Raw genomic sequence first — 16,575 nt, 5'->3', positions numbered from 1 at the left:
TATGATTGAATTAGGTCATCAAAGGTTAGCAGCAAAGACATTGTTTAATAAAGTGAGATTAAATACATTAAGTATATTTGTTTAATCTAATATATTTAATTATTGCAGGTTTGTGCAATATTCTGAGATTGCATTTCACTGTTTTTATTCATTTTGACGAAATCAAATCTTGTTTTTGTACAAGTAAGATGACCGATTTCAATCAACATGGGGACAGGAGAGCTGTCAGTTAATACATATGAAAACAAAGTAACTTGTTACTTATTTAAAAAAAGTAACTTTAAAAGTAATACGTTACTTTTACTAGTTACTTGAAAAAAGTAATCTGATTACTTAACTCAAGTTACTTTTAATGCTTTACCCCCAACACTACTTATACCCAGGGTTAGGTGCTACTGTGCTATTTGCTATTCACCTATCATTTCCCATTGAATTTAGGGTTAAATAAGGGTTAGACAATAAATCAATTCATCTCGATTCGTGGATCAATTCCGAAATTTTCCGAATGCATCGCGATTTTGTCTTGAATCTGAACTTAGGTTTTAACAGCGATGGCACTCTAGGCTAGTTTTTAACTGCACACTCTCAAATGCTGAGGAAAGAAGAACGTTTGTGTGTTCGGCTATGTACTATGTACCTCAGAATGTTTTTATGACATGAGATTACAAACAGCCCCCTGCAAACACCATTGTAATTCACTTCAACCTTTTCGATTTTTCTGAAGGATTATTTTAAAGAAGGTTCAAGTGGTGTGTGTATTGAGTTCAAGTGCGGCTGTTTCTAAAGCATGCAGTGCCATCGGCTGTTAAAAACTAAGCTCAGAATCGATTCAAGAGAGAATCTTGATGCATTCAGAAAATCTCAGAATGGATCCAGAATCATTTCATACAATTCCATTCATGTGACCAATAATGACCTTTTTGCATTTTAACAAATTCCTGGCCTTTCCTGTTGAACCACTCTTATGCCTAAATGCAGCTGTGCATACAACTGAGGTATTTGGGTCTGATTCTTTACTGTATTGCAGTGTTACACAACCTTTTGGTTTAGGGTTATTCCTCTGTCCACAGTAACACTCATTGCAAACACTGCCATAATTGCAAACAAGTTACAACATTTGTCTACAGACTTTTATTTAACAGCATAGATACTTCAAGCTGTTGACTGCAGCGGTAAGGCCATTATAGCATTCGTGGTAAGGGACCATGTTAACCGAAAATGTTGAAATGCTGTCTGACTAATTCAGCAATAACTGAGCTCTTCAATAATGAATGTACTGTCATTGATTTCAACAGCAGCATGATGGCTCAGTGGTTAATACTGTCAGCTCTCAGCAAGGTGTTTCCATAATACAGACATGCACATTTGACAAACTGAGGATTCTAAATTTTCCATATATAAATGTGTGTTTTCCACACATTGCATGGCAGGATTCCAGTCCTTTCAGACTTTTCTCCATGCTTTGCTTTATCTAGTTTCAAATGTGTCAGTATAGAGTTTCACTTACACAAATAACAAATGCACATTCTGATCAGATAACATATAACCAATACTTTAAAGGATTAGTTCACTTTCAAATAAAATGTTCCTGATAATTTACTCACGCCCATGTCATCCAAGATGTTCATGTCTTTCTTTCTTCTGTTGAAAAGAAATGAAGGTTTTTTAATGAAAACATTCCAGGATTATTCTCCTTATAGTGGACTTCAATGGAGCCCAAACGGTTGAAGGTCAAAATTACAGTTTCAGTGCAGCTTCAAAGGGCTTTAAATGATACCACACGAGGAACAAGGATCTTATATAGCGAAACCATCATTTTCAAATAAAATGTAAATGTATACGCTTTATATAAACAAATGATCACCTTCTAAGTGGTTCCGCCAAAACCACACTTTTGTATTCTTCAAAAAGGTTAAGCTGTATGTCCAACGCCTTCCCTATTCTACTTACGGAAAAATGGAACTGGTGCTGCGTTCGTTCCATAAGTTGAATAGGGAAGGCGTAGGATATACAGCATAAGCTTTTTGAAGAATACAAAAGTGCGGTTTTGGTGGAACCACTTGGAAGGCGATCATTTGTTTTACCTCACAACTAAAATGCAAGTATTTCACATCAATAAGACACTGGCTTGGCATTGGATTTTGGTTAGTTAATACTACAACCTAAAACCAACAAAATATCAATGTTTGCTAGTGTTAGAATTTGATGTGGTGTGGACGTCACCATTATGACGTTTAGGAGACGTTGGGTTTTGGTCCCCATACCTCACGGCTAAATGTCAGTATTTGACGTCAATATGATGCTGGATTGTGACGTTGGCTCAATGTTGGATTTTGGTTACACAACCTAAAAACAACAAGATATCAACATCAGCTGACGTCGGTATTGGACGTCAAATTAATGTTGGCATTAGTCGTTGAGCTGCTGCTGACATCGAATTTTGGTCACCAGACGTCGTCAACCGAAGCCAAATACCAACATCTTCCACTGCATCCACACGGGGTGTCGCGTCAAAGCTTTACGGAGGGTGTGTCTGGAGCTTGGTGCTGACATGACCGCCATAGTGACAACAGCCAATCACATTACTTTCCAGTGTTGCATAAATGCAATTGGTAAGCATCGCGCTAGAGTACTTGCTGATCTGACTGGCTGACGCCTACGTTGGCCCTTGAAAAGTTGAGAAATGTTCAACTTCTGCAGCGAGCAACACGAGTGAAGCGATGCACGGGGACACACAATCCAGTTTGGCAATGCATGACATCACCCATTCAAAGTAAATGGAAGCATTAACGCCGACGCCCCATGTGAATAAAATTATTATGATTGTTATTTGTTAAGGAACACATTTTTTGAGCTGTGAACAGATATGTATAGGCTGCACATCATTGAAAATACTAAAGACACTCATTAATTATATTTATGAAAATTAGTTGAAATTAGTTATTTTTGCATTTTTCAGAGCGATTTATGTCTTCCGGTTTGAAAGGGAAAGTCGGAGCAACGTCACAAAACCTGACATCACCGTGTACTACCGGCAAGATCTGAAGTGCTGATTGGCTTCAGTATGGGCTGGTCGAACATGCTGACTTCAACCGTTTCTGCATTTATTCATGGCTCATTCAATCCAATCACTGCGCTGTAGTACGCATAAGATTAGAATTGCGATACTATGCATGAGGAAGTATCACTTCTCTTTTTTTGCTGTTGTTAACCAGCACAAATGGAAAATATGCTCGCATAAGATCGCATTACAGCAGACAATTCAAATATCACAAAAGTGCTGTTCATCACATCTGTGTTCGGACATGCAAGCCGTGTGTATGTTTCCCTCTGCACAGCAGCACATGAGTGTTGTTTGTATTTTGCCTGCGATGCGGTCAGAACTGGAACTTTTAATATGAACACATCAAAAATACAATTGTTATTCATACACGCGGAGCGCGCATATGATCGGTTTCAGCACGGAGCTCCGCAATGAGTTTAACAACACTGACCACGTGGATCAAAGATTATAAAGAGTAAATTATCTGTGTTTAAATTTTTTATAGATAGTATTTCACACATTCTCCTTCACCAATGAACCAGCACGATGTGTGAACACATTCATCAACAAGTCTTCTTCAAATGAAATATATGTGCAAACTGGACACAGTGGTGTTTCTGAACGCGATGACACGATTATTCTGATGGACAAAAGACTTAGAGAATGGACAAAATTAAACTGACTTTATTCTTTCTGTGTTAAACTATGTGTCATTTATCATGAGACTGCAGTGCTCGTAAACGTAATGAAAGTATTATTAGCACTTTTAAATACGCTTGGACATTTCTTCATTGTGCTTGGGAGTTTGTTGTCATTTTCTCCATGCTCATATATTAATATTCATTATTCTGTATAATGAGTGTGTTCTATGTCTGTGCTTCATTGGTTGTCGACCCCCCTTTAAATTGCCTAAAATCAATTTAACCCGTCAATACAGTCCAAATAAATTTTCAGTAACAATATGCTCACTATGAACAAAAAACCCCTACAGTCTAATATTGTGCTTGAGATTCCATTCTATCTCTGTGTGGCACATGTGAGTACAGTGTGTGTGTGTGTGTGTGTGTGTGTGTGTGTGTGTGTGTGTGTGTGTGTGTGTGTGTGTGTGTGTTTTCACTGGCTGTTGAACCGGTCTGATCAGTATCGCTGTGCAGTCCTGCTGGTAAATAAGACTTGCTGAATGAACAGATCACACAGGGAAAAGAGCAAAATTGAGCAATTACTGAAAGAGAAAGGGAAAGAGAAGAAAAGATGGACACGAAAAGACTGGCATAAGGAAGTTTGCAGCAAATATAAAGGATAGCAGAGAAAGACGAGGTGAAAGTCTATAGTTATGACATAGCTATAAAGACAATCACATGTAACTTGTATATAAACATATGGAGGAATCAGTCTAATGAGGTCCGCATGGATTTGTTTGTCTCAGAACACACAGATACTATATCTTATCTTCTGTCTCTGCCATTTCAGTAAGTATATGTGTGTCTACTTTTATGTGTTTGCATTAGTTTACATAGATATTCTTTGGGAACAAAAGTATCTTTTTTTAGGGTTTGGATTGGATTAGTGTGCAGTCATAATAATTCACGTCAAATAGAAAATAATAGACGTCTATGTTATGTCCTCATTTACCCATCTACATAAACATTTGTGCACAGATGTGTATATTTTATGATTCCAGAAGAAATTAAAGCATATTAAGAACTACAATAATATGATTACAGTGTTTTTGTTTGAATCGTTCAGGTATTTGTGCTATGCATTTGTTCAAACAAAACCCTCAAACTTTAAACACAGAATTTCTCTACAATCGCTGTAATAGCATGCAGTGTAATAATCCTGTGTAAAACTGCCAATGTAGTATTTGGTATTTTCATGTAATATCAAAATGTATAACAAGGCTAGATGTTACTTTGCAGCTGAACAACATGGCAAAAAAAAAAAAAAAACCTGCCACGTATGTAACTTACAGTATTCACTGAAGGACAAGTGTCAAGAGTCAGGCTTGCCAATCCTGTTTCCAACCTCATACTTCATTTTCCTGTCACTTCAAATTCTTTGCTTCTTGCCCAATTTACTTAAAGACACTGTTTCAGAGCATAGTTTCAGTGTGTAGGAAACAGGAATGGACAGTAGTAAAATAATGCTTGCTAAGTTAGGATTGGTCAGAACAGAAGTGTTTTAAAGCGGGTCATTTTTTACCAGTGATAAGCGAATGATTAAGGTTGCTACTTCTAAAATGCTTGTTGATCATATCATTGGTAGTGAACTCCATTAACTTGTTTTGGTTTGAAGGAGAGTAATTATTAACTTGCCGAGAAAGGACAAGCACATGAGTGGACATCTGCTGGGTGTTTTCACCATTTGTTGATCTTACCCTAAGGAATCATATCATGAAGCTACTCCAGGAAATCCTCCTATACAGCCACTATAGGGGCATACTGTTGTTTATGAAGGTATATTAAGTCAAGTCACCTTTATTTCTATAGCACCTTATACAGATTTATACAATGCAGCTTCATGGTAATAAAAAAGGAAAGCAGAATCAGTGATGCAAACTTCAGATTCTGATGTAAAGCAGCTCTGCAGAAGACAATAGTGGCATTATTCAGCTCGAGAAAGTTCATATTTTGTTCTCATCCGATTGTGTCAGTGTAGTCAAATCAATAATTTACCTGAATGTTAAGTGTCCCCAACTAAGCAAGCCAAAGGTGACTGTGGCAAGGAACCCAAACTCCATCGGTGAAAGAAATGGAGAGAAAAAACATCTCTAGCATCACAAGTCAGACTTTGTGGACTAATATTATTCAAAATTTTATATTAAGCATTCAGGGTAAGTAAATAAATAATGGCTGTATTTTCATTTTAGGGTGAATTATTTTAGACATTGATGTTGTTTTATTTACATAGTTTCCGTTATTGGGCCTGTCCCAAATGGCACACAGCATGTACACTTGCAGTTGTTAAGGTTTAGGGTTGAGGGATGAGGCGAGGACTCAGAGATGCAGAGTTATGGGATTTGTTGTTATAAAAAAATAGAACAAAAACAATCCAAAACTACCCAGAGGGGGAAAACAAGACCGGCAGGATTGGAAACAGTAACAGGATCAGGCAGTGCAGGACACAAATGGTATGCTCGTCCCCTGCGCTCACAACAGAAGACAGACACGATTGAGATGGAGGATCAGCTTGTCGACTTGTGGCAACAGCACAAGTGTTTATACAACGTGTGCAGTAAAACATACCAAAATCATTCCAAACACTATCAACGCAATTTCTTCCTGCCTATCGTCCGTCATGTTTATTCTGAAGTGTCGAGAGGTTTTGCGAGATTCCCTGTGTTCACAGTCGAAAATCTGCTCGTGTGTGGTGTGCTGTCTTTGTCATATCACTACACACCACACATTATAGGAGCAAACGGTTAAATCTAGGATTTTTTTTTTTGTCCTCATGCTTGTGGTCTCTCACATTTTGAAAATCTTATAAGTTTTCAAAAATCCTTTAGTGTGTACCCAGCATTAATGTAGAGAGAAATTTGACCTTGACGTGACTTGAACACACAACCTTTTGATCTGGAGTCAGACATGCTACCATAGTGCCATAAGGTCCTGTGCACTTAAAATTTGCTCAGCTAATTCTTGCAACTAGCTTGTTTCAAGAATTCAAACAGCAGAGTAAATGTGGAGAGAAATCTGACCTCGACGTGATTGGAACATGTAACCTTCTGATCTGGAGTCAGACATACCGTTGCACAATGGTGGAAGGTGCTGAGCTAGTTGTAAACAAAAATTGAGCACATGCCGCATAAGGCTTCTGATTTTAAGGGCATTTTCAATTAGCTGCTCTTTGCACACATCTTTGTAGTTGTTAGGAGGATGTTGGTTTGTATGTACACTGGTTTTGTAACTACACATCTGACATTGTAACAAGGCTTTGAAAGTATGGTTTGCAATTTGAGCAGTAGAAGAGATGGGGATGAACAGCCTGTCACAAGCCACCTCATAAGCTGGGTGACCTTGTTAGATGAGCTATCTTTGTTCCAAGAGATCCTGCACAGTTGTGCTGTTGCTGAACTAGTTGTAAGGTCTAGCAGTAAGGATTTCTGATTTAACAAAAGCCTTACATTTGACCTCAACGCGATTTGAACAGAGAACTTTCTGATCTGGAGTCAGGTGCGCTACCATTTCGCCACAAGGTCCTGTGCAGCTGAAAGGTTTCTCAGCTATTTTTTATAACTAGCTTGTTCAAAGAGTTCAAATAGTAGAGTTAATGTAGATACAAACCTGACCTCGATGTGATTCGAACATGCAACCTTCTGATCTGAATCAGATGCGCTACCGTTGTGCCACGAGGTCCTGTACATCTGAAAAGTTTCTCAGCTAATTGTAAACTGAATGTTTTAAAACTAGCTTGTTTAAAGCGTTCAAACAGCAGAGTAAATGAAAATAGAAATCTGACCCTGACGTGATTTGAACATGCAACCTTCTGATCTGGAGTCAGACATGCTACTGTTGTGCCCAAAGGTCCTGTGCATCTGAGTAGCTGCTCAGCTATTATTTACAATTAGCTTGTTTAAAGAGTTCGAACAGCAGAGTAAATGTGGATAGAAATCTGACCCCGACATGACTTGACCACACAACGATTAGGAGTTGCGTCACAAGGTTCTGTACATTTTCAAAGTTGCTCAGCTAATTGTAAACTCAATGTCTCACAACTAGCTTGTTACGCACAACTAACATTCATAACTTGCCATCTTTTTACAGTTGATGCCTTCTCAGTGAGCACATTATGACACTAGCAGCACCAAACGTAATTACAAAAATATTGACTATTTCCAAACAGGTTTCCCAAAATTCATTCCACCCCCTGTCTTGTGTAAGTGACACAGGTCAATTTAGCTCAAAGGGAATTATTGTTTCATTTATTGGGAATTTGAGAAGAGTCACTTATTTTATGACTGAGAAACTGAATCGTCCAGCGTTCATTTGAACGGGCTGTAATTATTATTATTAAACTTTATATGAATGCACCAGTTCAGTTAGAATCTGGAGGTATAAATGCATCTGTCGTTTGTGTCTTTAAATGGGGATTCCTTTGTCGGCATCCTAGGCTTGGAGAAAGGCGTTTCCCAGGTTCTTTCATTTTCTGCAGGTCTTTTCATGACTGGATTGATGTCATGGGAAGCCAATCACGTTCTGGTGTGCTGGCGGAGGAGTGGAGTCTCCCTCCTGGCTGGAGTTTGAAGTTTTAGGGCAGGCAAAGACTGTAGAGTCGTTGATTAAACTTTGTGGCAAAATTTAACTTGGAACACTAGACTCTCAATGGAAAAGAAAGGAAACTAAGTAAGTACGCAGCCATGATGTTGTAATTGATGCAGTATGTGGTCTGGCATTGTCATGTTGGAAAATGCAAGGTCTTCCCTGAAAGAGACGACGTCTGGATGGGAGTAGGGTTGTCACGATACCATAAACAAATGTTACGATACCATACCAGCTGAAGTATCACGATACCAAGTAGTATCGCGATACCATGCCATATTGTATTAATTCAAAATTCAGATCTACAAAATGAAGCAAAATGACAGAAATATTAAGATATAAATGAAAACCAAATTGTCCTCAGAATATTTTTTTTTAATGAGAATGAATAACTGGCTCTTTGAAAAACACAAGAACAGTCATGAAGCAACTAATTAAAATGTGCCATGCACGTACTCCATCTGTACAGTAATGAAGTCATGTAAATTGAAACTCTTCTCAGTGTACTAAGTATACACATCACATTAAGAATTGAATTTGGATAAGCAAAGTCATAAAACTTGGATTTAAGTGAAGAATGAAATTGAAGATAAATAAGAATAATTCATATATTCATCTGAAAAGTTCATTAGAGAACATTAGAACATTCTACTGTTTCTGAATAAATTAATGCTGTTGGCTTTACAGTTTAGGTGCCCAATTTCTTGACCTGGTGTAAATTCTTGCCAAGAAACACCAGCATATCCAAATGATGTCAGGTCAGCCTTGAACGGAGAGGTGTACATATGTTGCCTGATAAACTAAAAATGCGTTCTGATGCACAACTCGTGGCAGATATGCACAGGTATCTTTTTGCGAACATCGATAGGACTGGAAAGCTGCCCTCATTTTGCCTCCACCATTTGAGTGGGTCATCTCTTGCATCCGTCTCTGGCATTTTGTGGTATACTCCCTCCTTAGCTTTTGCTGTGAATGTAAATACATAAACAACATTCAATTAAGTCATATCTGTATCTCTATATTAGCTACAGTGCTGTAATTAATTTAATATAAACATACAAAATGGAGTACACTGTAATCTTACCTGTGGTTCTGCTGCAGAGACCGTAACAACATCCTCAGTTGTGTGTGGTATTGCTCCTCTTTTCTCATTTATAATACCTGCCAAAAGTCCACTTAGCCCTGACTTTGGACACCCGGAATTAGGCTGAGTTTGGATCTTCACTGATGGGACTGCATGCATCAAGCTTTTCTCAACCTGCTGCTGAAACCGTGCTACCACCTCTTGTACATTAGATACAAAGGTGTCTTTGAATCTCGGGTCTAAAAATGTACAACAGTTCAACGTTGTTTGTATCTCTTTCTGATTGTATCTGTTTTGCAGATCAGACCTTATGCAATCCTTGATACGAGAACTTAGTTGGTTGTCAGAAGCAGACGCTATCAAAATTTATTCAGTTCCAAAGCAGAGGCAGGACTGAGGAAATTGTGGTATGCTGCTCTCCACTTAGTGCATCAGTAAATTCCCTTAGAGGTCCAAGCACATTTTTCAGTGCTTCCATTGTACTAACATCCAGGTCTTTGGGCATGAGGTGCCACTTGTTTCTGTTATCAGCGAACACAGCGCAAACAGCTTGCTGCTGCTCTAAAAAGCGTTCCACCATGTCATATGCTGACCCCCAACGGGTAGGTTCGTCATGTATCAGTTTGTGTTGTGGTACACCAAGGTCAGCCTGCTTTGACTTTAATTGTCTTGTCAGCTTGGCGGATCGTGAAAAAGCAGAGACAGTTCTTCTAAGCCGAGACAAGGTATTGCCTACATGATCAACATTGAGGCCCTTGTGAACTGCCAAGTCAAGATTATGCCCAAAGCATGGAATCCAGTTACAATCAGAGAAGGCCTTGATGTTATTTGAAGCATTGTCAGTTGTAATTCCTGCCATGTCATGTAAATTGAGCCCCCATTGCTCTTCCAACATCTCAGAAAAAGGCTTCGCTTAGGCTCTCTGCTGTGTGGTCACTATTAAGTTCTGCACAGCCCAAGCACCATGACTGCATTTGCCAATCCTTTGTTATGAACTGAGCAGTTACAGCCATGTAGGACTGCATTGATCTGCTGGTCCAGAGGTCTGTAGTGCATGAATAAAATCCAGATCCTTCAAGTTCTGCTTTTATTGTCTCTCTAGTTTCTGTGTACAATTTTGGTATTTTGTTGTTCATGAAAAAGTTCCTGCTGGGCAGCTCATATTTGCTGTTGAGCTTCTTAACTAGTTGCTTGAAACCAAACCTGTCCACTGTATATATTGGCATTTGGTCAAGACAAATAAATTCAGCAACAGCTCTGTTTAAAATAGCTGCTTCTTTGGATGTTGCTTCATACTTGTTGGATTTCTCAAAGAGACTGTCGATGGTGGGCTGTGACTTGCTGGTGGCAGGATTAACTGTGTGGCTTTGGGGACCAGTTAGGGCAGCATGGTTCTGATTCTGAGAAAAAAAGAAAAAAAAAATGAAATTAATTACTTGGATTCAGTTTGTTTGTAAAAATGCATAACTTTTTTTTTAAATTTTGAATTTAAAAAATAAATTATATATTCACTAGCCCATTTCATATTTTTTTCTCAATACAATAGAATACAGAAAATTGTTTTTACATTTACGTTGTATGTTAGTACTGTACATTTAATAAAATAACAGTGATATGACATTTAATTAATCAAATGAAATCGGTGTAAGCAAAATACATTTTAGAACTGCAGAATTGGCACAGAAGCTGCACTTGAAGTGACACTGCAATTACAACTGCATAAATGAATATTTATTTAATATATGAAGATTTAATTACAAAATGCCAAATACAAATATATGAAATATGAAAAATATTATTTTATGGACTACATTTAAATGGGAAACTACAACATCCAGTAGGTGGCAGTCGTTCTTCATAATTAGCCATTCAAAAGAAACGTCTGGTCGCATCAGGAATGAAGCAAGTGATTACTCACACGAAACTTCGTGAATGGCTCGTTTAACAATTTACTCACCCGATTCGTTCAAAACACAAATATATTTTGAAACGAAACAAGCTGATTTTAACATTATAAATGAATTAAGCGCTGACAAGAACAAACTGCAGATGTCGTCATGTTAATGAATAACATTCTTTGTCGCAAAATCTTTTCAGTCCCACTCTCTAGATAGCGCGAATAATATGCAACAACTTAGGCTACTGAAATGTTAAACGGGACATCGTCAAAAATTAAGATGAATTATTTAAGGTAAATAAGTTCCACTAACCTTTGTGTACTCAGCAAAAGATGTGGGATGCTTCCGAAGATGCTTAATGAGGTTGCTGGTGTTTCCTCCTTTAGCTTGAATTCTCTGTATGCATTCACGGCAGATTGGTTTTCCGTCATCAATAGGTTTTCCAGTCTCATCAGGTAAAAATCCGGAGTAATTCCATATTTCACTACGTGTGTTGCTCTTTTTCAAGAGTTTCTCGCGGTCAAACGTTGTATTTAAATTCATTGTATTCACAGGAACAGACCAGTGCAAATTAAAATGATCCGAATCAGATGCTTGTTGGAAAAAAAACAAACAATACTATATATGGTCTATAAGGCGCGAATTCCACACAGGTTTTTTTTGCGCGCTTAAAGGGCACCACAGAAAAACGTCAGGAAGACAAAAAGACGCTAACGTTATATTGTTTACTTGCAACACAACCATTCAAACGTTTTAGCAACTGCCCCACAAGCCACATACAACAGTACTTACGGTAGAACCGTAATGACGATACTACCGTTTAAAAAAATAGAGTGGCACCGCCAGTATTTTGGACACTTGGTATCGCGATACTACCGTAGTACCGGTAAACCGTGCAACCCTAGATGGGAGCATATGTTGTTCTAGAACTTGGATATACCTTTCAGCATTGATGGTGCCTTTCCAGATGTGTAAGCTGCCCATGCCACACGCACTCATGCAACCCCATACCATCAGAGATGCAGGCTTCTGAACTGAGCGCTGATAACAACTTGGGTTGTCCTTGTCCTCTTTAGTCCGGATGACATGCTGTCCCAGTTTTCCAAAAAGAACTTCAAATTTTGATTCGTCTGACCACAGAACAGTTTTCCACTTTGCCACAGTCCATTTTAAATGAGCCTTGGTCCAGAGAAAACGCCTGCGCTTCTGGATCATGTTTAGATATGGTTTCTTTTTTGACCTATAGAGTTTTATCCGGCAACGGCGAATGGCACGGTGGATTGTGTTCAACACCGACAATGTTTTCTGGAAGTATTCCTGAGTCCATGTTGTGATTTCCATCACAGTAGATCACAGGCCCGAAGATCACAGGCATCCAGTATGGTTTTCCGGCCTTGACCCTTACGCACAGAGATAGTTCCAGATTCTCTGAATCTTTGGATGATATTATGCACTGTAGATGATGATAGTGATGGCCGATTTCGAAACACATGCTTCATGAATCATTTGTTTCGAATCAGTGATTCGGAGCGTGTATCAAACTGCCAAAGTCACGTGATTTTAGTAAACGAGGCTTCATTACGTCCTCACTGTTATGAAACATTTCAAAACAGTTCGAAATTTCAGTGGTTCACCGGTAGAGGGCGATGATAAAGTTAACCCATGAATCATGCAGATTCACTGAGAAGCATTGAACAAGTGTCTATGGGTTTTACCTGATCTCTGATCAGTTTTATAAATTTGTAGATGTTTTAATTAGACATTAGAATAATTAAAATGAATAATGGTAGTTATTAATCCCTTATTGGCCTGTTTAGCTTGAGCCATGGAACAGAGAAACAAGCCTTGAAAATTGATAAAAAAAACAGATATACAGTCACTCTATATGTAGCCTAATCTTATTAGAGAATTAGTTAATTGCATTTAATAGATTTTACTTTCAATAAAACATTTGCAATATATTTGTAAAAGGTGTTTTTACTGCATGTTTAGTTTGAGTTTTGTTGCATTTACACTCTTTTGACCACTAGGGGTCACCGTGGAGTCAAGTGTCAGACGGTTTCGAAGCCTCGAATCATCACGGCACATTTGATTCAACTGCTTCAGTGTTTCACGAAGCCTCGCTCTGCCCATCACTAGATGATGATAACTTCAAACTCTTTGCAGTTTTTCTCTGAGAAACTCCTTTCTGATATTGCTCCACTATTTTTGGCCGCAGCATTGGGGGAATTGGTGATCCTCTGCCCATCTTGACTTCTGAGAGACACTGCCACTCTGAGAGGCTCTTTTTATACCCAATCATGTTGCCAATTGACCTAATAAGTTGCAAATTGGTCCTCCAGCTGTTCCTTATATGTACATTTAACTTTTTCCGGCCTCTTATTGCTACCTGTCCCGACTTTTTTTTGAATTTGTAGCTTTGAATTTGAATTAGTCTCACTTTCAACATTTGATATGTTAAAAAATATAAGTTGATGAGATTTGTAAATTATTGCATTCCTTTTTTATTCACAATTTGTACAGTGTCCCAACTTTTTTGGAATCGGGTTTGTATAAAAACTGTCTCTGTGGGATTTTCCTGTGGATTTCAACTCTGTCACTCAGAGGTCACTCAAAAGTTTTGTATCTATGTTTCAGGGATCAAGCAAACTGTCTTCATGGGGCTCAAGCTGTGCGTCACAAAGTGTTGTCTTTTTGAACATTAGTCTTGGGTTTATTGCCCCAAGTTGACAACGTTCTTCCTTAGCTAGGAAGCATGCATGTCCATAAAGTACTTAGCTGGGGGTTCCTAGACTGAATGGCATCCCAAATGGAAGATGAGCCAGCCCCGTTTTAGGGTCCCAAGTGTTGATTCAGAATTGTATGGAATATTCTGTTTGAACAAATCATCCTCAAGATTCATTTGTGTCTGGTTCACCCTCAAATCCTACACTTGCATTGCTCAGACAAATAGTTCCTGTCCTGAAACTGTAATGTCAGTCTCATCATACTAACAGAGTTGATGCTCTATGGAAATGTGCTGCTTTTGCATCTTGTGTGCATGTAAATGGACTGACTGATAAAACATTATTATTTTACAATATTTTAACATCGCCCCAAAATGCATGTCAAACTTCTCCTCTGTCTACTTTCTAAAGCTCAGGCAATTACCATTCAGGTGCCAAGGAACACCGTCACTGCACCAGTTCAGGGAAGTGCACTTTTCTCCGTGGACATCACATGCATTGGGACTCCAACAATCAGATGGATGTTCAGTTCCGTAAACAGGCAGCAAAGGATTGCAGCTTGGGTCCTTGGTGGCTCTGCAAATGTCACGCAAATGTACGAGGGAAGAGTGCAAACGCATCCCAACGGTTCTCTATCCATATCCAACTTACGTCTCCAAGACTCTGGCTATTACATCATCACTGTGACAGAAATGACTGGTAGCAGCAAAGATATGGGTCTGGTATTGACTGTAACTGGTGAGTAGCTTTAAAGTTATTTGTCCTTTGGTTGCACCCAGTGTTGCCAATTGCTTTCAGCTGAAAGTAGCTAAAACTGGTCACTAAATGCCGATTGACGGCGTCATACTGGTGAGTCCACTGATATTAATATAAATATAGATCAGTGGGTGAGTCACGGAATCTAGATAAGGTTTGTCCAAGAAGTTGCTAGATTTGTCACTTTTGAAAAAAAAGTCTCAAAAGGGGCAAAGAAGTCGCTAAATCTAAATCTAATCTAAATTGGCAGCACTGGTTGCACCAGTATATGCTTTACATTGGACAGTGGTCTCTGGCATCAGATGCTGATTATCCATACCAGTATTCAATAGTTTTTACAAGTAAATAAATTAAATAATTAGAAAAGTAATGTGAAAATAACATTACTTTTTGCTATAAAACACAAATGTCGAAAACGTTTTAATATAACTTTCCTATTTTCGCACTGAACAAATGCTACATGTATGTTTCAGAGGTGCTGTATGAGGACATCCAGTTCTTGGTTGTATTCGTCATTGTACTGGGAACACTGGCTGCATTTCTAATGCTGTGTATGTGGCTCTTGAATAAACTGTACCACTTCATAAAAGTCTGGAGACAAAGAAGATGCTTACCAGGTAACTTTTATGCAGCAGCAGAATCTTTTATTTATGTGGCTTATAAATGAGGAAAGGTACAACACAAAAATGTGTAATTGTCTTATTCAGTGTGTGCATGCCTGACTATGTTTTGATACCAAAACAGGTTTTATGTCTCATGCAAACATTTTCTTTTTTAAAGGTGTCCATTCAAATTTAATTTTGGAACTATTTTTCAACCATGACGGGACATATTGGAGGGACGTCTTTTCAACGGTCATTAAACATCCGAATGTTTGCTGGGATTGTACTCCCAGCAAACATTGGGATGTTTAATGACTGTTGAAAAGGCATATATTTACTTTATTTCATGCACGTCTCGGGGTATTGGATTAGATCACACACACACTTACAGGACGGAAGAGAAAAGCATCACACAATCTGTTCCATCAGTAAGAGTGTTTAGCAGAACATGAATGTTTACCCATCTTCAGTCTGAACAATTTTGGTATGTACATATTTTCTGTAAGTTGTAATATTACAGATATGTAATTGAAATGAACCTATTTGTATTGTACACAGAGCACACCGAGACTGAACTACAGCCACTGTGATGAAAACAAACAGCCACCGGTCTCCGAGACGCTCATTAAAGTGTTTGAGATGAGAGGACGAGCTAAGTGAAGAACTTCACATCAGCTATTGAATTTCGCTCTAAAGTCCCAGAAGATTGATCAGTCAGTGTGGCAGATCCCAGAAGTCCAGTCCGGAAACAATATGTGTGTTTGCGATACAAATACAGTAAAACATCATGTATCGTGCCTGTTGGTAGAAAATGTGTGCATGTGTGTGCGTTTTAACTGGATATGGGTTTTTAACAATTATTTGATATTGCTGGGGCAAATTTCCATCTGTGTGTCAGGTACCAGATTTACTCAACTTATTTTTTAGTGTACAAATGTCACAAGATGATAAGATTTAAACTTGGCTCAATAGTAATATCTAGCAAATGGAATATTTAGGGCAAAGAATAACAAAAATATTTAATACAAAAAAATCCCAGATTTTTTCAGATTTGAGTGTTTTTGGCCAAAACAGGTCTGAAATTTTTGATCCTAAAGCTTTAAAATAAACAACCTTTGCATAATGTTGAATTCCTGCACTGGTTGTACTCATTAAACAGAGTTTTGCTTGATCTTCTATTTGTCTGCTTTTATCTTTTCCCGTGAACA

General features: G+C 38.3%; 1 protein-coding gene across 1 annotated transcript; it reads left to right on the top strand.

Moving 5' to 3' along the window:
- Window positions 1-4,284: 4,284 nt before the first annotated feature.
- Window positions 4,285-16,549, top strand: LOC137005476 (V-set and transmembrane domain-containing protein 5). Its single transcript, XM_067366421.1, has 4 exons — window positions 4,285-4,512; window positions 14,421-14,747; window positions 15,239-15,382; window positions 15,926-16,549. Exons 1-4 carry the CDS (start codon window positions 4,440-4,442, stop codon window positions 15,955-15,957), a joined length of 576 nt encoding a protein of 191 aa, XP_067222522.1. The 5' UTR covers window positions 4,285-4,439; the 3' UTR covers window positions 15,958-16,549.
- Window positions 16,550-16,575: the final 26 nt, after the last annotated feature.

Source organism: Chanodichthys erythropterus, chromosome 17, assembly GCF_024489055.1.
Source record: "Chanodichthys erythropterus isolate Z2021 chromosome 17, ASM2448905v1, whole genome shotgun sequence".
Lineage (NCBI taxonomy): Eukaryota > Metazoa > Chordata > Actinopteri > Cypriniformes > Xenocyprididae > Chanodichthys > Chanodichthys erythropterus.
This window is presented reverse-complemented; position numbering and strand designations above follow the sequence as displayed.

What these genes read in the sequence shown, in the direction of transcription:
- LOC137005476 (XM_067366421.1), top strand. Translation starts at nt 4,440, where the DNA reads ATGAGGTCCGCATGGATTTGTTTGTCTCAGAACACACAGATACTATAT. An exon ending in CTTCTGTCTCTGCCATTTCA is followed by an intron (nt 4,513 to 14,420) that starts GTAAGTATATGT and finishes TACTTTCTAAAG; the next exon opens with CTCAGGCAATTACCATTCAG. An exon ending in ACAAAGAAGATGCTTACCAG is followed by an intron (nt 15,383 to 15,925) that starts GTAACTTTTATG and finishes TATTGTACACAG; the next exon opens with AGCACACCGAGACTGAACTA.